General features: G+C 40.5%; 2 protein-coding genes across 3 annotated transcripts in view; one reads left to right on the forward strand and one right to left on the reverse strand.

The window, feature by feature from the left end:
• The window catches only part of ASPSCR1 (ASPSCR1 tether for SLC2A4, UBX domain containing), a 94,175-nt gene extending 94,035 nt beyond the window's left edge, over positions 1-140 (reverse strand). The window contains exon 1 of the mRNA XM_039344487.1: positions 3-140. Within this exon, the coding sequence (XP_039200421.1) occupies positions 3-83 (81 nt within the window). The 5' untranslated portion in view covers positions 84-140. The remainder of the gene's footprint in view (positions 1-2) is intronic.
• On the forward strand, positions 67-23,241 carry NOTUM (notum, palmitoleoyl-protein carboxylesterase). Of its 2 annotated transcripts, XM_039344516.1 has the most exons (12): positions 67-192; positions 7,736-8,098; positions 9,108-9,160; positions 11,679-11,774; positions 13,650-13,710; positions 15,032-15,090; positions 17,445-17,547; positions 18,485-18,676; positions 20,332-20,432; positions 20,973-21,120; positions 21,647-21,694; positions 22,117-23,241. In XM_039344516.1, the coding sequence occupies exons 2-12, from the start codon at positions 7,755-7,757 to the stop codon at positions 22,421-22,423; spliced, it is 1,512 nt and encodes a 503-aa protein (XP_039200450.1). In that variant the 5' UTR covers positions 67-192; positions 7,736-7,754; the 3' UTR covers positions 22,424-23,241. The 2 variants fall into 2 exon arrangements, with proteins under 2 accessions (XP_039200450.1, XP_039200439.1); XM_039344505.1 differs by lacking the exon at positions 67-192 and having other exon boundaries at positions 7,161-8,098.
• Positions 23,242-23,393: the final 152 nt, after the last annotated feature.

Below are 23,393 nucleotides of genomic sequence, written 5' to 3' on the forward strand. Positions count from 1 at the left end.
ACCAGGTTCTTCCGCAACGAAGCCGAATGGCCACGACGGAGGGGCGCGGCTTTGACGTCGGACCACCCCGCTTCGCGCTTCATCCCTGCGGATCTGTGCCTGCCCGTGGCGACTCTTCCCTGTCAAGTGGAGAGAGCTTGGTTGAAGGAATTTCTTGGCACATGCAGACAGCTTGGTCTGGACTCCCCTTTGGTAAAGAAGTGGACTTTTCGCCTTCCTGGACTTTCTCCTCAGGCGTCTCCTCAGTTGCTTGCACTTTGCCGCCTTTTTTCGCTTCTCATCTTAAGCAGTCTTGGAGCGCTTTTCAGCAGTGCACTTGTGCCGCCCGTGCAGGTGCTAAAATTATACGGGCCACCTGGGGAGGGGAGGAAGAGCAGCATCTTGTACCTGTAATAAGATGGACAGGGTTTTAAGTACCCTGAAGGAAGGCCCATTAAAAAAAATTGGGTATACCCTGCACTCAACAGTGCTTGACTGGATCGTGGCTTATTGAATAAAGCACAATTGGCGTAGTTACTCACAAAAAAAGCATATCAATGTGCTGCGTGAGTCAAGAAGTTTCGGTCCTAGTCGTGGTTGTTAAGTTGAGGATAAGTCTAGTGTTATCCTAGACTGAACCTTAGACTAAGGAATAAATCCTTTTTCACAAAAAATATTTTCCCATTGTTTATGGAATGCAAAATTCACTGATTTACATTTTAATCTATAATGTGATTTGTTTAATTTTGGCTAGTGTTTATATTGTTCAGGTTGAATTGCTACATATTTATTTTAATAATACAGTAATATTTAGATTGAATATCACCTGAAGATGACGAATGAGACTTCGTCGAAACATCGCCAAGACACTTCCAATTTTACGCGGGAGAAAACCCGAACAACCAAAGACTTACACACACACACACACACACACACACACACATATCATAAAGGAAAAAAAGGTATATGCAGTGTTATCTTCATTTTAGATGTCAAAAGAGTCTCTCTGTCTCTCCCCACTCACTCACTCCCTCCCTCCCTGTCCCTCTCTTTTTCTTTCTCTCTTTCCTCTCCCTCTCTCTCTTTTTCCTCTCTCTCTCTCTCTCTCTCTCTCTCCCCTTGGTCTGTCAGTCCTCTTCCCCCAATCTCTTTCTTTCTCTCTCTCTTTCCTTTCTCTCACTCTTTCTCTTCCTCCCTCTCTCTTTCTCTCTCTTTCTCTCCCCTTCTCTCTTTCTCTCCCCCCCTCTCTCCCTCTCTCCAATCTTCTGCTCACCTGTCAAGCTGGCTTCAAGCTATTCTCCAACAAGCTCAGGGGTAGGCAACCCTGGCTCTTTTATGACTCATGGACTTCAACTCCCAGAATTCCTGAGCCAGCATAGCTGGGCTAGCTAGCTCTCTCCTGCCCTTCCTGCTTCCTGCAGAGACGCAGCAAAGGGAGGAGCTCCGCCCAAAAAGCTTTTCAGCTCTTGGAGAACACAGTGAGTCCACTCTCTTTTTTTTATACACACAGAGAGAGAGAGAGAGAGAGAGAGAGAGAGAGAAGGGAAGCTCAAGTGCCTCTCTCTGTCTCTGTCTCTGAAATGGCAGAGGAGGCTGAGAGCTGCAGGGGAAGGCTCAAAGAGCCACATGCGGCTCCGGAGCCCCGGGTTGCTGACATGTGGTTAATGCTATTGGTGGCTCTGCTATTTCTGTGCTGCTGCACTGCAGTTGGAGGGTACACCTTGGATGGTTCTTTGGAGAATAGAGCATTTATCTTCTTGGCCTCTGTTTCCCTAGTGCAGGGGTGTCAAACTGCCGGCCCACGGGCTGGATGTGTCATGCCGAAATCATGCCCACTCCATTGCCAGCAATGGAAAAAAACATCACATGACATTGTGAGTTTGACACCCCTGCTCTAGTGTATCTCCTTAGCCTAGTAGCCAGTGCCACAAGCCTTGTTTAGCAATTCTCTTGGGTTTCACCTACAGCTGTTCCTGATTATGTACTCAAGTATTTTCAGGATTACAGTGGCTGTAATGTATTAGTTGTTCATTAGTTTTTGTTATGGTAATAGGGATTGTCATGACCATACTATCTGATAGTACTTCTCTACAGAGCCTTGGTGACTGGTCTCAAGGGTTGATTGTAGCTAGTTTAGCCATTATCTTATGCCTCATTTCTGCTGCTATGCTCTATAATAGAGGGGGTGTCTGTGATGTTCCAGCTTCAGGTGTTGGCTGCACATTCAGTTGTTCTTCCAAGTCTTGAGTCCAAGATGTAATGTGTAGTTGGCCTACCAAAAGTTATGAAAGCAGTTTCCTCTTTACTATGTTGAAACATTGAGTAACTAGGTATTTCCCAGTTATTTTGGATGCAAGTCTTCTGTCCATCTATAGTTCCCTCATATGTTTCATATACCCCCTCATTAGGTCTACTATTGCAGTTACTTTCCATCAATTCCTGGTTCTCTTGTCTCATCCATATATAATTTGTTTCAGTAGCCCACTTATCCTTGTGTTGTCCTGGTTCCCAAACATCTGACACAGACCTTGTTAATTCAGGTTATGTCCTAGCTGGCATGATTTTCCTAGTTCATGTCACTCATCTTTGTGGTAGGCAGGTGAAGCATTAGGGGGCCTTATCCCATGGAACACTATTGTAAGGTAGGTACTACCGGTAGCTGGGATTTGAACTCTGATCTCTCACTTCAAAATCCATGCTATAACTACTACATTATCCAGCTGCACCAGATACATTTATCTCTCTCCCATATACTCCTTCATCAAACTTTCTAAAGTTTAATGGCAAATATAAAATGTTAAGTTAGAACATGCTACATATTAAATTTTATGACTGAGGCATTTGGAAAGGAGATGGGCCTAGCTGAAGGTCCCTATTAGGCTCGTGTGTGTGTGTGTGTGTGTGTGTGTGTGTGTGTGTGTGTGTGAGAGAGAGAGAGAGAGAGAGAGAGAGAGAGAGAGAGAGAGAGAGAGAGAGAGAGAGAGAGAGTGTTTCCCTGCTCCTTGAGTTACATATAGCTAGGCCGAGAAAGCAGTGAAGAACTGCTACTAGCCAGAGTACGCAGGGAACAACATGAACTGTTTGGTAAAGTAATTACCTTAAGTGGCAGGAATTGTTAAACATAGTAATGACAAAGTATTACTGGATAGTATAGCATTACATAGTGCTTGGCATACCACTAGATAGCCTTCAGTGTATCAGTAGATAATGCATACTCTTACCAGTGTCAAAATAAAATTCAGCTCTCAATGTTGTATAAAATGAGAAGCAGAGTGAACCGTTTTATCCTTTGTCCAGTGCAGATAATGTATTTGAGTGATTCAGAGGCAACCCAGATCATCCCTTCAAACTTGCTAGAACAAGGATTTATCATAATTACAACTTTAAACATACTGAAAAATAATTAAAATAATAACCTGAAAAGGCACAACCCATGAAAACCAACTGGCATGTATTTAAAAAGGCTATACAGCCAGAGCTTTTTCCTTCACCCAGTCTGAATCTGGGATGGCGAGTGTTCTTCTCTGAAGCATACAGCTGTTTTCCATTGTGTGTCTGAAAGTAACACATCTTTATAAGAACTGTGTAACTTCTGTAAGAACACTCTTTGAAGTAACTTGAGCTCAATTACCCATGTTGCACGATTTAAGCAATGACTCCAATTTCCAAAGGCATATAATACAGTAATCACAACTGTTGTAAAGAGGTGAAAGGTCACATTTCATATCCCGCACTACTTCTAATTTGAAATAGTTGGATAAAATTGGAAGCATCAGGGCACAGAGGAGGGGGAAGGGACTACCACCTGGAGCTTATTACAGTTCAGGAAAGAGATACATTCATCAGAGGTGACTACACATTTTTCAATTCTCATGTCTTCCATTGATTTATAAAATAATTCTTGAAGTTCATTTATATCCCATTCTGCAAACCTCAACTTTTTTGCCTCTCTCTCCACAACTAAAAAAATGTTTTTAACTATCTCCCCATTCTCTTTTAACTTCATCAACATAACGTTCAAAAGACTTAGCTAAAGGACCCATAATTCAAACCGTAGCTTTGCTTGTAAAAGATATCATAGTCTCATACCTCCAGTGGGAAAAAATAGGTAGCATGTGACATAAAAGGTTTTTTTTCTAGAAGCTTAAAGATTCAATGCCAGCGGACAACAGAGAGCAGAAGTGGATGAATTAAAGCCATGAAGGACTTTAAAAGTGACAACCAGCACCTTGAATTGTATCCAGAAGCAAATCGGCAACCAATGCAGTTCCCGCAGGAGAGGTGCTACATGTGCATAATGAGGTCTGCACAAAACCATGTGGACTGCTGCATTTTGCACCAACTGGAGCTTCCAGATGCTTCAGAGTAGTCCTTGGTGCCCTCTGGGTTTGCTTATTTTCTTGCAGACGTTTCATTACCCAAACTAGATAACATCATCAGTGCTAGTAAGGGGTGCAGTTTGCTATCAGTTTATATTCTGGTGGGGGGTGTTGGTGGGGGGGGGTCATCTTTGGTTGGGCTGTTTGCTGTTGGCTTCTTTGGCAGTTTCTTGATAGGAGTATTGTTTACCTGATTGTTGGTCTGATATTAACCTTAGAATTAACCTATGTTGATCTTGGTGCTGATTGCTGGTGTAGAGGTGTTTAGGACTTTTTGTTCCTTTTTGGGCTGGATGACAGTCCCTTTTGCATAGTCCTGTGGTGGTGAACCTATGGCATGCATGCCACAGGTGGCACGCAGAACCCTCTCTGTGGGCACGCACACCGTCGCCCCAATCCTAGGCCTTCAGCTGGGTTTTATAAAACCTTTTCGCTTTAGGCCGCTGTGTGCAAATAAAAAGTTCAATCCATCAATTTCAACTTCTCGCGGGAAAAAAAAGATCTTGCAAAGTTGGAATTGATGGATTGAACTTTTTAGTCCCACCCAATCTACCGTTACCACCGCAGCCACGCCCACCCAATGGGCCACGCCCACCTGGCACCCGATGATACATAAGTGGGTTTTGGGTTGCAGTTTGGGCACTCGGTCTCTAAAAGATTCGCCATCACTGGCATAGTCTATAGATGTTGTTAATGTCTATGTGTCTATTGATGGCTGATTTGTCAGAGTGCCAGGCTTCTAGAAATTCCCTGGCATTTTTAGACTTGGCTTGGTCTAAGATGGTCACATTTTCCCAATTGAAACTATGGTTAAATCTATCTATATATTGTGAAATTAAAGAATTCTCATCATGTCTTCGGACTGCTAGTTGGTGTTCCTGGATGCCTTCTGCCAGTCTTCTGCCTGTTGTCCCACATTGTTGCAGTCCTTACATTGTATATTGTAGATGACTCCTGTTTTTTCTTCTGGGTTGCTGGGTCTTTTGGTTTGCTTAGTTGGCTTGTGTGCTATGTTGATTCCATGTAGTTGTAGGAGTCTGTTGGTGGTTTCTGAGATATTCTTGATGTATGGCAATGTCATTCTATTTAGGGTTTGTGTTGGTTGTGCTGTATTGGGTTGAGTGGTCAGGGACTTTTTGATAAAGTTGCATGGATATCCATTTTGTTGGAATAGGTTGTATAGATGCTCTGTTTCCTTTTTCTGTTGTTCTGCAGTGTGTTTAGGCTTGTCTAAATAAAGTCCTCAGGCAGCTTCTCTTGTGGGAGGTTGGGTTGTTGCTTTGGTAGTGGAATACCTGATTAGTATGGGTGTTTTTTCTGTAGACTTGCGTTTCTAGTTTGCCATTGTGGTCTCTGCTGATCACAATGTCCAAGAAGGATAACGAGTTGTTTTCTTCTCTAGTAAACTGGATTACTTCAAAAATGTTATTGATGGTTCTGTGGATGTTCTCGAATTGGTCCTTTTTTATTATAATGAAGGTGTTGTCTACATATCTGATCCATTTTTTCGGTTGTATTTGTGGAAATGCTATGGCTTCTAGATGTTATGACAACCTCCACTATAAGTCCTGGAAGCAGTGGTCCCATAAGTGTCCCTTTAATTTGTTGGTAAATTTGTCCATCAAATTGGAAGTATGTAGTTAAACAGAGGTTTATGAGATCCCTAATCTTGGGTGTTTCAATCTTTGTGTATTTGGTTAAGTCAGGTGTGCTGTGGAGAATTGCGGTCATGGATTCTTTGGTTAATTAGAGATCTACTTTACAGATAGTTCCATCCAATCTATCTAAGGTCAGCCATAAAAGACATAAAAGTCTAGTATTCAGAATTTCTGCAATTTAGGGCACTGGTGGGGAACACTGTGATCTCTTGATGCTGCTGGCATTATTTGCCATGGTTTCAAATAAGTCAGAATAAGAGTTCTTCATTATCTAGAAGACAGATTCCCACTTTCTGTTCATGGGGTACAGCAGGCCAGGCAGCTCATCTGGAGATGATATTTAGCTATTATCTGTCTGATATGTCTTGAGAATAAATTAATAAAGTGGGTCTTGCCCCACATCTCATTTACTGATTGGCAAAAGTCGTCTGGCTGGGCAGCTAGGGCTGATGGTGCTGGTAGATAGTTTTCTTTATCTCCTTGTTGCCATCTAGGGGTCATCGGGAATCTTGCAGCCCGGATATGGTAAACCTAATGGTAACTACCGTGAAACCTGAAAAAGTCGGATTCTGCCCTTGGTGTGGGGAAGAGACTTCTGAAAGCAGCCAGGACCGAAGGCAGCTGGACGCCCGCAGATCCTCCTGCCTTTTCCCCAGAGAGAGCTCTCGGCTCCGAGAGAACCCCTGCTGCTCCCCACCAACACGGTGCACACGAGAGCGCCGAAGAGGCTGCCTGGCGCTGCCTACGTGGTCGAGGGCATCCCGCATTGGGGCAAGGGACGGGACTCAAGGAGCTGGCGAGAAGGAGCAGGACGGTCAGCCGGGTGAGGGGGGGGTCTCTGGAAGAGGAGGCGGGCTACAGTCGCCGGTCCTTGAAGATAAGAGCCGAGGCCCCGAAGGCTGTGACTCGTCTTTCACCGAAGCGACCCCCCGCCCCATCCCAAGTTCCAGCTGCGAACGAGTGGAAGGCGACAATGCACCGGCACCCGCCCGCGGCTGGGCTGCAAGTCCCGACGGGAAACCTGAGGAACTCAAAGCGCCGCCGCTTCGCCCTCCCCTCCCCTCCCCTCCTCTGAGTTAAGAACCGCGGCCGCTTTCCCGCTATGAACGCCGCCCTGCGTTTGGGCGGGAAGTTACGAAGGTCTCGCCAGACGGGACGGGAAAACAGAAATGAGGGCGACCGGCAGAGCGACGTCTGTTGGCGGGGAAATGAAAGGGAAATCTCCCCCTCCCCTTGCACTCCTCCCCTTCTCTTCCTTTTCCAGCGAAGGGGAGGCGGGGGCTCTCTGGCCGCTGCCGCCCCGTGCGACGCCCAGGCTGGCGGCGCCCTCGGTGGGCTCCCCGTGACTCCTGGCCCATCTTGTCATGTTTGTGGTTTGGGACGAGGCGGCGAGTCCGTGCGCCAAGAAAAGCCGAGCGCCCTCGAGCCCCGCCGCAGAACCCGGACAGCGCGAGCACCAGGCACCGGCTGCCTCTAACTACGCCCAGACGCTGCTTTGCTCGCAGCTCATTGGAGCGAGGGAGACGGGGCCGGTGCTGCCAGACCCTTGGCGAGGCAAGGCACGGAGCAGGCACAGAGGCCGAAGCCCCCCAGCCCGCCAAGCGCCTTTGGCCACCAGGGGCAGAAGGAGCATCCCGCCGCCCGGCCGATCCCTAGTCCAGCTCTCCCCCCTTCGAGCTAGCCGGGGGCGCTTACCGGTCTTCTTTCCTTCCTCCACAGCAGGTGGCTCCGCGTCGCGATGGGGAGAGGGACGGTGCAAATGCTGCTGCTGCTCTTGGGGCTCCTGCACTGGGGCCCTGGCGGAGAGGGCAGGAAGAGCTGGAGGCGGCGTGGACCACAGCAGCAGCAGCAGCAGCAACCCGCCGCGGCGGCCCGAGAGCGAAGCGAAGCGGCTGGGCAGCCGGTGGAGAGCTTCCCACTGGACTTTACAGCTGTGGAGGGCAACATGGACAGTTTCATGGCTCAGATCAAGAGCCTGGCGCAATCGCTGTACCCTTGTTCCGCGCAGAATCTGCACCAGGAGCTGAGGCTTCACTTGCTTCTAAACAGCTCGGTCACCTGCAACGACGGCAGTCCCGCCGGGTGAGTGTAGATGCCAAACTTGCTGCGCTTCATCTCTTTCCGTTTCAATTGCCAATTGCCCGTCTTCCTGGACCTTATGCCTAATAGAAAAAGAGAACTTTTCATTGAATGCTTCTTCGTGGACTTGGCTTCGTGTACCTTAATTTGTAAAGCTTTGCACCAGATTGCGGATCTGTATATATATATTTCTTGCCTGAAATATCTGGAATTAAAAGCAATACTGCTGGAGGTGCCTTGATTTGCAAATCTTTAACTGAAGGCAGACGAAAATCCTCAAACTAGGGCGGAAAGAGAAATTGTCTTCTAGATTTCTGAGATATTGATAACTGATCCGTATTAGATAAATTTATTCTAGTGCAAAAGATCAGATGTTTGCAGAATGTACTGAAAAGATTTGGAAAGTTTCCCTGAGTTCTAATCAAAATGTAATTCTCAGCCTTTTCAGAGTGAGCTTAGTGTTCTGGATCAGTACTTAGTGAATTTCCTAAGCAAGCCTGTAGACTTTGCGTGTATGTGCTTAATGCATGGCTAGTCCCTTTCCTTGTCTCATAAAGCATCCTTTTTCCTCCAGGAAGAGATGCTTCAGAGAACACACCGAACTATTTACTATTAATACTTAGTACTTCAAAAGTGCTGAAACAATCCATCCTTAGCGTTTAAGCTTTGCTTCCACCATGTGGCTGTTACTAAGAGCACAGTCAGTAACAGGTGGAATAACTCTTTCCTGCCTGGAAATACTTAGGAATGCTAGGAATTTGTTTAATGCATTTAGTTTGGAGCAAGATGAAAGCCGGCTCAGCCTGGCTCAGAGCCCCTGAGAAGGTCCTTTGATCAGACTCTGTTTGGAACTCTTCTGACAGTCATCCTGTTTCTTTCTCTTGTTCTTTAACCAAGCATTTTATGTAACTCTCTTGATATTATAATGAGTTGGTGTATCAAAGAGTTTGTGGTCGAGCGAGCCAGTCTCCCTAATTAAGTTCACGCTGCCTTCTATTTGTTCTTATTTTAGCTACTACCTCAAAGAATCAAAAGGCAGCAGAAGGTGGCTTCTATTCTTGGAAGGTGAGATTGAGTTTTCTTTAATTTTATTTTGAGTTTTAAAGCAAAGTTCAGTGATTTCAGGCTCTTTAGGTTAAAAAATTCACGAGATGACAGAGTAACATCCCAGCTGTTTTCTTCAAAGGTTTGCAAGGAATATTAATATGTGCTGCCTGCTTTCTCTGCAACCAATGTATTCATCCTTCCATCCTCACCGCCACTGTTGCACATGTGTCTTGCAAACTTAAGACAGTCTAATAAGTCCAATAATTCTAATCAGAGCTACATATAGGGAAAACATTCACTGAGTTCCATGAGACTTATCCATAGGTTTTCTAACCTGGTGCACTTCACACTGAGTGCCATTTCCAAAATCACAGCTCAGCAATGCAATGCCTGAAGGGCACCAGACAGTGGAAGGATGGCTCCAGTTGCCTTAGTCGATCAATCCATTTCTTCTGTTTGCTTGTACTTTAATTTTATCTCATCCTTGTACTTTCTAGATTTTGCTATATTTATTCAGTAAGCCTGTGAATTTGGAAACTTTTTATGCTTTTTCCTTTTTTTTCTTCTAATTCATAAGCTTTGCTATTTTGATGCCTCTGGAGATTCTCAATCATCCAGGTCATGGTTGTCACAAAGGTGCTTTCCCAAAAGATAACTGACTTTCTTGTTTTTTTTTTCCTTTGAAAACGTTTTGCTCCTCATCCAAGAATCTTCTTCAGTTCTGACTGAATGGTGAGTAGAACCTTCTTGGGACCGAAGGTTGTCCACCCCAAAAATAAAACATCCAGACACAAATTGAACAAGATGGTTTATGCAGTATAATGCCATGAGACATGTGCAGATCTGTACATTAGGGAAACAAAACAATCACTTCACAAACACATGGCACAACACAGGAGAACAAGCCCATCAAGACAGGATTAAGCAGACCATCTATATCTGAAAGACAAAGATCATTCTTTTGAAGGCAGCAAAGTCCACATTCTGGACAAAAAGGACCACTGATTTGAAAGAGAGGTCAAAGAGGCTAACTATGTTTAAACTGAAGAGCCCTCTCTCAATAGAGGGGGAGGGAGATGACACTACCTGTCTTCTGTTTACAACACAGTCTTTTCAGCAGTCCCAAGAAGGTTCCACACCCATTTGCACACTGATTCAGGTGTCTCTGACAATACAGATAAACCCTCAAGTGGACTCAGTGATGCTCAGAGAGCTAACATGACAGCTAATGACCAAGCTTCAGACTACTGACAACTAGATGACTGCAAAGAATATAAATCCTTCCATTTCCCACCATTCAGTTAGAACTAAAGAAACTTCTTAGATGGGAAGCAAAACATTTGCAAGGAAAAAAGATCAAAGAAAGTCCAGATGCCTTTTGGAAAAGCACCTTTGGGACATTTCTATTTTGATCTTAAACCCTCTGTTTGGAACTAAGTCCCGCTAAGTTCATTGAAATTTTGTTTCAGATAAAAACAATTAGAACAACAATATTATGCTACTTCGGAAGAAACTATCAACTTTTGTCTAAGGATTACTGTTGTGATTTTTTTACATTTATTATTCAGATAAACAAGAAAAACAAGAGCTGTCAAATAGCTCTATTCTAATTTCAATAATCTTGTCAGAAATCCTGCATTTTCTACATAGGTAGTCCTCAGTTTTTCATCTCAATCCTCAATGTATACCTTTAAATCTAATAAGGAAAAATAGGTGTGTGTTTGTGTGTGTGTGTTTGTGTAATATATGTAAGTTGTAATATTAATATTAATATTACAACTTACAGAGTCAAGGTTTTGTGGTTATGACCTGGAAGCAGATCTATGGGATTTACATCCATGGATCATATCCTAAGGAATATGCCTGTTGTACGCACTGTAAAGAGCAGAACTATTTTTATTGGCATTTGACTGCTCAGTCAGAAAATAATAAAGCAATCCTATTTTAATTGGATCACTTCCAGGTAAAAGAATTAGCGGGTAATAATGAAAAAACCAATGGCATAGACATTAATTCTTTGAAAGGTACTAGAAAGCTGAATGAAAGCAAACATGATTTGTATGGAAGAAATTCAAGGCAGAACATATTGTATTATGAAAAAGATAGCAATCTGCCAATGAAATCGGTATTGGGTTGCTAGTTACTTTTACAGCAGATGTTAAAAAGATGGCAAAGGTGGTAGACTACAATGCAGTCCTATCCTGTTCAATACATACTTTCATATTTACAGGAACGTAATATTGCTGTGTTCAGATGGGATTATTGCAAAGGAAGTTTGCATAATATGACAAGTTTAAGGTCTCAATCAAATTAGATTCAGTGTTTACTTTATGTGGGATTCTATATAGCTTTTAAAATATATCTATCTGATCCATAAATTTGTATAGGAAAAATAATATCAAGTGTTATAAAAATAATTTTATGACTAATTTAATTCCACCAAGCGTCTGTTTCATAAATCACAGCCTAAAATGATGTGAATTAATGATACAGGAAAAAATTACTGAGATATCATCATTATTGTTATTGGATGCAGGAGGCTGGTATTGCTTCAGCAGAGAGAATTGCAACTCTCGTTATGAAACAATGAGGAGATTAATGAGCTCCAAGGAGTGGCCCCTTACCAGAACTGGTAAATGTTTTGTTACTATTAGTCTGAGATTTACATTGTGAATTACAGATTGTTTCTGCTGTCTACATAAATGCCTAATTATGAATACATCTATATTATTTTTAGTAATGTTCTGTTATTTATCTGAAATAATGTTTGTTTTATTCACTTAGCATTTACACAATTTTTTATAAAAAAAAACAGGTAACATACCAGAATCAAAATAATGCATGTAATTATTTTGAATTTTAATAGAAAGAGGCCTCCAATGGAAAATCTCCTTTTCATTCTTTGCAAAGCAGATCTTCTATAAATTTAAGAGAACGGGAAATATTTGAGTACAATCTTAGAACTGGAAGAGGCCATTGCAGTCATTAAATCTAGCCCTCTATTTAGAGTAATAATTCAAACTGATATATTGTTGACAGCTGGCTGTTTAAACTTAGTATGAACTCATGTTGTAAAAGGAAGCCCACTACCTCTCTGATTAATTGGTTCCATTGACAATTGTAATTGGTTCCACTGTTGTTATTTTTTTCAATCAGAAGCTGCCCCCTCCATAACTTAAATCTATGATCTCCTGTTCTCTAGAATGGTATGAAATAGAAATGCCAATCTGAGACTACACAACCAAGTTTTGATACTTCTGTTGCAAGAAGGGCTGTGTGATAATGAATCTGAAATATTTTTTTATGTTAGAGAGCAATATTAATCTCAGATCTAACTAGCTTTGGAAGGAGTGAGAGTAATAATTCGATGGATGTATCCCCTCTCTTGCTACACCACATGCAGATTCCCAAATGCGTGTTACAGAAGTGAAGCAAGAGGGGAAAAGGGACCCACTTTCCTTTTTGCCAATATGGGTATGAAGCAACAGGGCTTTAGATAAAGTAAGAGACCAATTTCTTTCAATCCCACCTTCTCATAGATAATCATAATCCATTTTAGATTACACTGCTAAATGAAATATTTGCATATAGAATTGATATTTGTGGTGATATTTGGTTATATATTTCTTTTTACTGTATTCCCATATGTGTTTTGAGTACATCTAGATGGAAAAGTGGCATAAAAATGAGATATACCTATGCCTCTATTTAGGAATTAAGAACAGTTCATTGTTTGCATCATTTTCTCTACTTGGTGCTGGATAAAGGTGATGGAATACCGCACAGCTCACCTTATCCTTAGCCAGCAGTGGACATGTTAACTGAGGATCTGAAGGATGGTTTGGAAAAATTAAATTATTTTCTTTGGCGGAGATCTTATATATCCAGACAATATTAATAAAACATTGCTGTCCTTATATGACAGGTTTAGTTATCATAGGAGAAAGCACTGGTTCAGAAATGGAGATTGGCCAACTTTTGCTGGCTCACCAATACTTTGTGACAGTGTTAGCACCTTAATGCCTAATAATCAGTTATGTTCAAAATGCTCAGCATGTTGTAATTTTCTTTTGTTCCCTTGCTTAGATGAGTCTGTGTGTTCTTTACTTCTAAAACTTTTAGAGGCTGTAGTCTATCCAAAACATATCTGAGAATAAGGGTCCCTGAATATGCTGGAGTTACATTTAAGTATATTGTATGTGTTTAGATTTTCTGCTATGTAAGCCTGTTTAGACCAAAAAGAAGAAATCTTTCAAATATCACTTGTATAGGTTCTATTTTTGTACACATGAAATACAAAAATGAAGTGTTAAATCTAATAATTTCCTGTCTTAGTCTGAGAGATTTTTATTCTGACTATTGCATCTTTTCAAATGCTCTGGCATATATACCTACAAATGTTTTTTTTAACCATCTGTCAGTGTATTAATGCTGAATCTTCTTTGTTCTTTGCACTAAAGATATTTTTCTTTATGTGTTAGTATATATTTTTTTTCTTCATCTACAGGAACAGGCATTTTGTCATCACAACCAGAAGAAAATCCTCACTGGTGGAATGCAAATATGGTGTAAGTAAACAGCTGTGGGAGTTGAATGGAATAGTCAAGCAAAAATAAACAAGATAGAAGAATAGTAAACTAGGGGAAAGGAGACCTTAGCCTGCATGTGAAAAAACAAAGGACCAGAGCTTGCAAGTTGTAATATTCCTATAAAGAAAGCATGAGTAGAAATTTACAAAAGAGAATAATTGCGAGACAGAATGGATGGTGAGTGCATTAAGAAAGTCTTCCAAAACAATCCAAAGACAATGAGGAGGGAAAATCCTAATGGTCAGATCTGAAGTTCTGCCTGATTCCTGCCAGCAAGGCAGAAGTACTGTAGATGGGTAGGCTGGAAAGAAAAAAAACAATGTTGTACTTTTCCCTTAGTCCAGGGCTGTATTGGAAGCACCACTGCTAGGTCTCTAAATGAAGAATGGCTTGGCCATAATGGAGAGACCAGCAAGGGTGGATTTCACTCTCTGTCTGCACGCCTGAGGAACTGTAGTCTTAGGTATTTCCTATAAGAGTAATAATTGACCTGAAAAATTTACACAGAGTTTCTCCAGCAAATAAATTCGTACTAAGCCTTTTAAAAAAGTAACATAGTCTCATGTAAATAGGACTTCTGGCTGGGATGATTGGATAGCAGACTGGGGAAATAAAAGCAAATATCAGAGGATAGCCATTAACCAGAAAGCCCACTTGCGAGCTACTGTCTGTCTGTGTAGTTAAATGCTGTTAGAATGGCTGATTAGAATTAGAACGGCTGTTCTATTCATTAGGATACATTTTTCCCTTGCATGGCATTGTTTTTGGACAGCAGGGACATTCTTGACCGAGAGTAATTTCTAATTCAAAAAGCATCTAGACGAATTAATGTGTAGCTATCAAGTAAGATGATGTTGATAGCTTTAATGGAGCAAAAAAATAAGAGGGAAAAATAGAAATAGAGAATCAGAACAGTGGCATTTGCCATGCAGATCTATGAGAGTTTTAAAATTACTGAACATTTTCCATGCTTGACATAAAAATAAAAATAAAAGACCTGGTTTCTATTCTTAAATGTGTATTGGAAATGCACTAAACTTTGACCAACTGCAGCTCCCTGGCATTTAGCTCAAAAGCGTTACAGGAATTTTCATTTTATTTTATTTTTCTTTGATGCTTCATGCCCTGGGATATCGGTTGTTGTATAAAAAGCTGGTACCATCAGATCTAAGTGAGCCGAGCTTAAACAATTTTCTCCAATCGCTCTTAGGGTTTAATTTGCTAGATTTTTTATTCTTGTCTTACTCTTCCACGCATATCAAAAGAATATTGGTGCTCAAGTACATCTGTTCTCTTGCAGTTTCATCCCGTATTGCTCAAGTGATGTCTGGAGTGGAGCCTCTGCCAAAACTGAGAAAAGTGAGTGCTTCTGACAGGCTCTTGCTGCCAAACAGGCATTATGCATTAAGGGGGAATCTGGCCTGAATTCTCCACAGTTGTGCAAAGGAAGAAAGGATTCTTGCCAGCGGACAGGAAGAAATAATAAATATCCTCTAGATAATGCATCCGCTTGCAAGCCCTGCTTTGTCACGGTTCAGAACCCCACATGGGAGTAACCGAGCAACAGCCTGAGGGAAATGGTTGCATCTCAAGGGTCTGAGCAACTGTTTCATTTAGCTAAACTTGAAATAAGGAAGGACCAAATGGTGCCAGGACTTCCAAATGGAATCGAGAAAGTTCTTGATATCTGTGCATGCGCTTGAGGGCCATTGCCATCTGGATCTATCACAGATATGGCATGGGAAGAAGGCACTGTATGGCCAGAAACATCCGTCTGGACGATGTTGGATGATAAGTGACAAAGAATTGCTTTTGGACTAAAGAACAGCTTTGGGCTGTTCTTTAAAGTTTGGGACTTTTCAACATAACTGACTCAATTGGTAAAATATGGACCTTTTGTATTTGTCTTTCCAGAATTTTATATTCTCTTTAGGATGCCTATCTTTCATTTGGTGTCCGTAGCTGACACCACAGATTCCTGGATATCACTAGTATTGGAATGATCTTGCACGAAGAATATCAGTTTTCACAATACTATTTGGCAAGACTCATATCTAATTAAATGAAAAATTTCTAACCTTAAAAGGGAAAGCTGTATAGAAAAAAAAATCCTTTATTTCAGTTAGTAACCTTTTTTGAAGTGGGTTGATCTCCTGCCTTGACTTCAGGGACAGCAATAGAGGAAGTTTTCTGAGCACCAATATTTAACTGCCTTATCTGTATTCTCTTAAGGAAGAGTTTGCCTCACATTACATTAGGAATAAAGGATACAGTTTCCATCCCTGCATCCTTATTTTTTGCAATTTTCCCAGGCAGCTGTTCTCAAGGGAGCACCACAGCGGCCAAATACTTTGAGCTTCAGGATCCTAGGCTACAAGTGTTGTGCAAGAGAACTGGGATTGGCCATCTTTCCAGTTTTCCTTTTGCATGGAAAACAACTGAGGAAGTTGTGACATTGTCAATGTCATCTTCAGTGCAGATTGTTGTATGATACCACAAGTCCCTCTGTTGTTTTCCATGCAAAAAACAAAGATACCCTCCCCAAGCAGTAACAGCCATTCCTGACTCTCTTTATTTCCTTTCTAACCTCAAGAACTGTTTCTCTACATGTAGTTCTTTTCTACATTCTACAATAGGATGTAGTCTCTAGGATGTTCTTCTCTTTCATCATAAGACATCCTTTATGTTGATTGAAGGTCATCATTAGAAATTGATTGAAACTATATTTTCTCTTCTTCAATCTACTAGTTTTTTAAGGTGGAAAAGAGGTAAAGTAGATTAGCCTGACTCACGTGTTGCAACGAGTCATAATATAACTGGTTTGATTCTGGCATAGAGTTACAGTATTTGTGAGCATATCTACCGGGGTTTGTAAACTAAGACCAAGGCCTTTACACAGTTGGTTTTTGCTAAATCATAGTTTGAGATATTCTATGAATACAATCCCGGTTTCCAATGGTACCATTTAGTTTCAGTTAACAGTTATTTAGTGATCATGTGCTATATATTCTAGCAAGGAAAAACAATTGAGATGCAGGTTGGGTGGAAGAAGAGGTAGGCAATTGCCAACGCATGCTACAATCTTTCTCAATAGGACCTTCTCACAGGAGCTACTTCTTTCTGTCCTCTGTTCTATTCTTCCAGTGTTTGGATGGGGAACTTGTAGCTTCTAGTTCAGCTGAACTTCAGCTCCCAGCTATTGAAGCTATCATGGCCAAGATAAGAGATGTTGAGAGTTGAAGTTCAGCAATATTTTGAGGGCCACAAGTTCTGCTTTCCTGAAACAGGAGAAGTATATACCATAATTCAGATTCCCTGCTGTGGACAGAGATCCATCTCACTGGTATTTTTTAAGAAGCTTTCCCCAGAATTCTGTTCTTTCTTTGATCAGCTTATAAACCATGTACTTAGGAGGTCAGGCAAGTAAATGTTCAGAAAACTAGTCCTAAACTTTAAAGAATATGAAAGAGAATGTCCAGTTTGTCACATTCAACAAAGAAATAAAAGAATTTAGATTTGAAGCATGGTAACAGACTTGCAATATTTGCTAGATTCATTTTCCACTGAACATTCATTGGTAACTTGTGGTATACAAGTACAGTTTTCAATATTCATGACTCCATATCTTCAACATGAATGGGAAAAAAATCTTAACTAGTTTTACTCATTATGGTTGTTTTTCACCTCTCCCCCTTCCCCTTAACTTCCTACAGATGAATTTGTCTTCATGGGTGCTCTCATCATACAAGAAGTTGTAAAGGAATTATTGGGGAAAGGCCTTGGAAATGCCAAGGTGTTGCTGTTGGCAGGAAGCAGGTATATGTTTGTTTATGAAGACACATCTAGTAAATGTATGCTTGTGTGTGAGTTGTTGAAGGGTGTTAATAAAACATTTCAAAAGTAAATATAGAAAAAGAAATAGAAGCAAAATTTTAAAGTAAGAAATGCAACTCAGTGATACCTATAAATAACTATGACTAACAGTACTTGCCCACTTAAACAAAATAGGGTGGGTTTTTTTTGCTCCGAACATGATGTCAGCTCCAGGAGAGATTTTTTTTGGGGGGAAGGGTGTTTCACAGGTAGAGCAAAGTCTTCAAAACCTGTTTTGACAATTGTCCACCTAATTTTAAGATGCTGGAATCGACCTGCAAAATCTATTCCCATATGTTTTTTCTTGTTTGATAAAATCATTTTTGAAGCCATTCTGCAAATGCCCTCTCATGGTAAGCATTCAGTGGAAGCCATGATGAGCTCACAGATCTTGTGTCACTATACAAATGATAGCAATTTATATCACTTATTTGTACAATGTTGTAACATCAATCTTATGCAGCAGGGCAGTGAGTTGCTACCTGGAACGGACTTTTTCAGTATCCATTCTGGAATGTCTTCCCAGTGAAGTACACTTGGTTGTTTTTTCAGAACCAAAGGAATTTTTGTTTTCTCCAGATAAAACTATTATTTAATCAATTCATTAACAGATATGCTGCTTAAAAACTTGCTAATTATTCTGGCTTCTCTTTGTTTATCTTATGCATTTTAATTATTGCATTTTAAATTTATTCTGAATTCATGTGATTTTTTTTTAATGCATTGTAAATGGCCCAGGGAATGAACAAATGAATAAGCAATTAAACTTGGCATTTAATTAACATTAATTGATGTGATGTGTAGACCTTGCCTACAAGCATGGTTCTGCAGGCAACAATATGGAGGAGTTCTGCTTCAAAGACTTCACCTGTCGTTGCAGTGCTGGTGGAACAGGGGTCCTCCTGAATGTGGATCGCGTGGCTGAACAGCTGGAAGAGCTGGGATATCCTGGGATTCAGGTCCGTGGCCTTGCAGACTCTGGCTGGTTCTTGGATAATAAACAATATCGTAGGACAGACTGCATTGATACCATAACCTGCGCCCCCACAGAAGCCATCAGGAGAGGAATTAGGTACTGAAGTTTTTAACATCTTTCCTGGAAATCTAAAACTGGAGTGAAACATCCAGTGAGACTTTCCCTTGATAGTTCAGATGACCTAGTCTTCAGGGAATGCTAAGTAATGTTCATGAAATGTGGCTGTGTAAAAAGTACATAGTAGACATTCTAGTAATCTATCAATAGACAGAGAAACTTAAGGTGTATTTCATTCCAGCAAGCACCACATGACGGGGTGAGCTCCTTTTATTGCCTCAGCTCCTGCCATCCTAACAGTTCAAAAGCATGCAAATGTGACTAGATAAATAGCTTCCACTTTGGTGGGAAAGTAACAGCGTTCCATGCACCTTCAGTGTGTAGTCATGCTGGCCAAATGACTACAGAAGCCTCTTTGGACATTACTGCCTCCCTCTGCTAGGAAACATAGATGAGCACTGCCCCCTAAGGAGAAAACTTTACCTTTTAACTTTTATATATATATGTGTGTGTGTGTATATATATATAGAAGCACGAAGCCGAAAACACCAGCCTGAAGATGACAAATGAGACTTCGTTGAAACGTCGCCAAGACACTTCCAATTTGACGCGGGAGAAAACCCGAATAACCAAAGACCTACACATACATACATACATACATACATACATACATATATATATATTTACCTTGAGTGTTTCTTGATGCATCCTGTCGGCCCAAATATGGGAGAAAGAAATCTTCTTTCTTTTTTTGCATATATATATATGCCGGTCTTGGCGTATTCGGGTCTTTTCCCGTGTAAGATTGAGAGTATCTTGGTGACGTTTCGACGAGGTCCCACTTATCATCTTAAGGCTGGGGTCTTCAGCTTCGTGCTTGTGCAAGTAAAGTGTGTTCGGAGCTGCCGTGTCTCTATAAATATTGGTGTGTGTGTGTGGAGTGCTGGCTTTGTTGCTGTAGGTGGGTTGGTTAGCTGTGTTGGAGTTATTGTTTGCGGATTGTTCGGCTGTTTCGTAACATCCTGAGTAGCTGAGGTGCTGGCTATGTGCCCATTAGTCTTTTGTATTGTAACGACCTGGGTAATGAGCTATGTGATGATATCCTGAGATATCTTATACGGGAAAAGACCCGAATACGCCAAGACCTGCATACCTGTACCCATGAAAATCTACGAAAACAAATTATATATATATATATATATATATATATATATATGTGTGTGTGTGTGTGTGTGTGTGTGTGTGTGTGTGTGTGTGTGTGTGTGTGTATGTATATACATATACACTGTGTATATTCAATGTATATACATATACACTGTGTATATTCAATGTGTGATTTGCCTGCCCTCTACTGTCCACTGTTTTTGGAATTTACATACTAATAAAGAAAAATATTTGTAGGTCAAGAGTTGACATGAGGGATTCTTGGTGCTCTCTGAGCTTGCTTGTTTTTTTGCAGATGGTTCATTACTCAAACTAGGCAACTTCATCGCTGCTAGGACTAGGATTAGCACTGATGATGTTACCTAGTTTGGGTAATGAAACATCTGCAAGAAAACAAGCAAGCTCAGAGAGCACCAAGGACCCCTCATAATTTACATAGTCTTGCCAAGAAATTCTATATAGCATAGTTAACTATTTCTAGTAGAATGAATTTGGATAATTAACTCCAGCTAATTTTTTTTAACTCTCAGATATTGGCATGGACTTGTTCCTGAACGCTGCAAAATGCAGTTTAGAGAAGGAGAAGAATGGAATTGTTTCTTTGGCTATAAAATTTATCCTACTCTCCGATGTAAGTGTGCCAGTGAAGGCCTATTGCTGAGTGATATCTGAAATGCATTTCAGACAAATTCTCCTTATCGGTATAATTAATGCTAAGTGGCTATTATTAAGCATTGCCAGTATCGTCAACCAGATAAAGGTTTTGATTTAGTTAATTATGTGATTTTTACTCTCTTAATTGATTTGCTGAATATAAATAAATATGCATATTACTTTAATACTTCAGTATAAATAGGATGGATTTGGGGGCAGCGAGACTGTTTTAATTATTGAAGAAAGTGTGGAATAACTTGCAAGAGACATATATAATTTAGCACATAAAGACTACCATGTGATTAAATAAAAATGGTTTTAATAGTAAATGCACAAGAAAATGTTACATGATATACCAGGATATACCAAAATTTATCCTTAATTTTTTGTTTCTCTTTCTAAAATTTCCACATACTAAGAAATCTAATCCGTTCTTGGTTACTTAGTTTATTACTTAAGCCAGTAAGTTTATAGCCCTATTAGTGATGCTATTGGTACTAAATTCTTCTCTGTGTAGGTCCTGTTTTTGTGGTGCAATGGCTGTTTGATGAGGCTCAACTCACTGTGGACAATGTACATTTGACTGGCCAGCCTGTACAAGAAGGACAGTGGCTTTATATCCAAAACCTGGGCCGCGAATTGAGGAATACTCTCAAGGATGTGACGTTAGTTTTGTTTCATGTTTTTAAATTTCCTTTTACGAAAATTTCCTTTCATGGGGTCTAGGAATTTTTTTAAAAATCTTCCAATGATTTAATACATTACAGTATTAGATAAACAACAGACTTGTACAGTTAAATTTTTTGTTTGTATTGCTGTTAGTGGGAATCAGCACTGCATCTCAGGCCTTTTACTCTGCTAAAATTAAGATAAGGACAGTGGCTTTATATTCCTGTCATATGACTCAGCTGCTTTCTCATGACAGAAGTATTCACAATACCCAGTCACAAGAGATAATGAAATTAAATCTGTGGTGACTTAGCTTCTATATGATATGTTAAGCATAGTGCTTCAAAGCAACTCAGGTATAAGATCTAAGCTTCTTGCACCTAGCAACTTTTATAGTTAACTTTATTGCAGCAAGATGCCTAAATTTTGCTATGAAAAAACTCAAAGTTGGCAAAAAAGACATACCAAACTGTTTCTTTTTCTATTATATTGATTTTATGACTTTTCCTCCTTCTCATTCAGAGCCAGCTTTGCTCCAGCTTGTTTGTCTCATGAGATCATAACACGCAAGTAAGTACGTAGGGTGGAAAGGTACAATGTCTTATTTTCTCATTTTTTCTTTATCAAATGAAAGTCATTCACTCAGTTATTTATTAAGATAGGCTGGCTAAATGAGCGGTGAGCAGAAAATAAATTGAAATCTACAGTCTATTTGTAGATTTCTGGGTAATTTACATTTATGATTGGTAGAGGTGACATAAATTACCCCATGCCTTTTAATCAGACTGCTAAAAAGAAGGAAAAGTAAGGTGGGCAGGACTGGTCTTTTACTCTAAAAAGACTAAATATAGTTTGGATGCTGAGAATAAACGATTGGTTTCAGTAGACTCTCTTGAGTTATGCCTATCCTGTGATTAGTCACTTCTGAGGTAATGTTCTAAGTAGCATGCAAATTGTCACACTCTTATCATCTATATGGGTTGCTTTTTCAGTCATTGGACAGACATCCAAGTGAAAGGAACCTCTTTGCCCCGAGCTCTGCACTGCTGGGATCGCAGTCTACATGACAACAATAAGAATGGGAAAGCCCTATTAAAAGGCTGCCCAGTCCATCTAATTGACAGCTGCCCGTGGCCACATTGTAACCCATCATGCCCTACCATCCGGGATCAATACACTGGCCAAGAGATGAATGTGATCCAATTTCTCATGCATATGGGTTTTGACGTGCAGAAGATGGCACAGCAGCAAGAGCTGGAGCCCAGTAAACTTCTAGGGATGCTGAGCAGTGCTAGCTAGAAGTGTATTCTCTTAACAATGACGGCTCGACTCTTTAGACACCCAAACATTCTGCCTTCTTTGCTCACATACAGCACGTAAACATCTACAGGCATAAGTAGCCAAACTAACGCACATAGCTCTTGCATAATTAGCCCATCAGAATCAAATGGACAGAATCTCATCTACATCACTTAAACGAAGCATTACCTCCACATTACTGCCAAGTAGTACCTCTGTTCACAAGGACAATCTATAGGAAGTAACGGGTGCCTAGAAACCCCAGTTTCAAGAACCCATAAGGGCCTTCATGCATTTCGTCGTTTCCAAGGTATTTCTAGGCCATAGAGTGACTTTGGGGATGGGTGGGAGCACTGAATTATTCTCTCATCAGAAGTGAAGGTCTGACCACGAGGACTTCCTGGAGCCAGCAGCTCACCATGTAAGATACTGTACAAACAAAGCACAGTGGCTACAAATGGATCTACCGTGTATTCAATTTACTTTTGTATTGTTTTATAAAATGATTTTATTACTTGATTTTTTTAAAAAAAAAATAAGCAAGAAATATAAAATTAATGATATTGTTTTGTAACATATTTTTTAAATAATGAAGAAAACAGCTTATGCTATTTTGGCAATGTGAAAATATTTATTTTAATATGTAAATGCTATTTATAAGGGCTGATCCAAGATATGCTCACATGTTGTAAAGTTGTAAATACTTTCTTGGAAAGGTTTTCCTTGTGAACACGTTTGTATGGGAGAGGGCAAGGGTCAGCATTGGCATTATTATAATATTATTATTATTAAATCCTTATGATTCCCTTTGTACTACATTCATTTGTGGAAATGAAATAACTAAATTATGAGTGAAGGTTTCAAGAAAGAGCTTTTTTCCAATGTAATCTATATGATGTTTGCACCTTTATTCATCTTCTCATTATAGGAAATGCACAAATTTGAGGGAGAGAAGCAAGGGCCATATAGA

The sequence above is a fragment of the Crotalus tigris genome, unplaced genomic scaffold, assembly GCF_016545835.1.
Source record: "Crotalus tigris isolate CLP2741 ecotype Arizona unplaced genomic scaffold, ASM1654583v1 scf7180000017551.9496454, whole genome shotgun sequence".
NCBI lineage: Eukaryota > Metazoa > Chordata > Lepidosauria > Squamata > Viperidae > Crotalus > Crotalus tigris.

Excerpts from the sequence above, each read along its gene's own strand:
- NOTUM (XM_039344516.1), top strand. The coding sequence starts at position 7,755 with ATGGGGAGAGGGACGGTGCAAATGCTGCTGCTGCTCTTGGGGCTCCTG. Across the intron at positions 11,775-13,649 it reads GTGGCCCCTTACCAGAACTG|GAACAGGCATTTTGTCATCA; the intron begins GTAAATGTTTTG and ends CTTCATCTACAG. Across the intron at positions 21,121-21,646 it reads AATACTCTCAAGGATGTGAC|AGCCAGCTTTGCTCCAGCTT; the intron begins GTTAGTTTTGTT and ends CTTCTCATTCAG.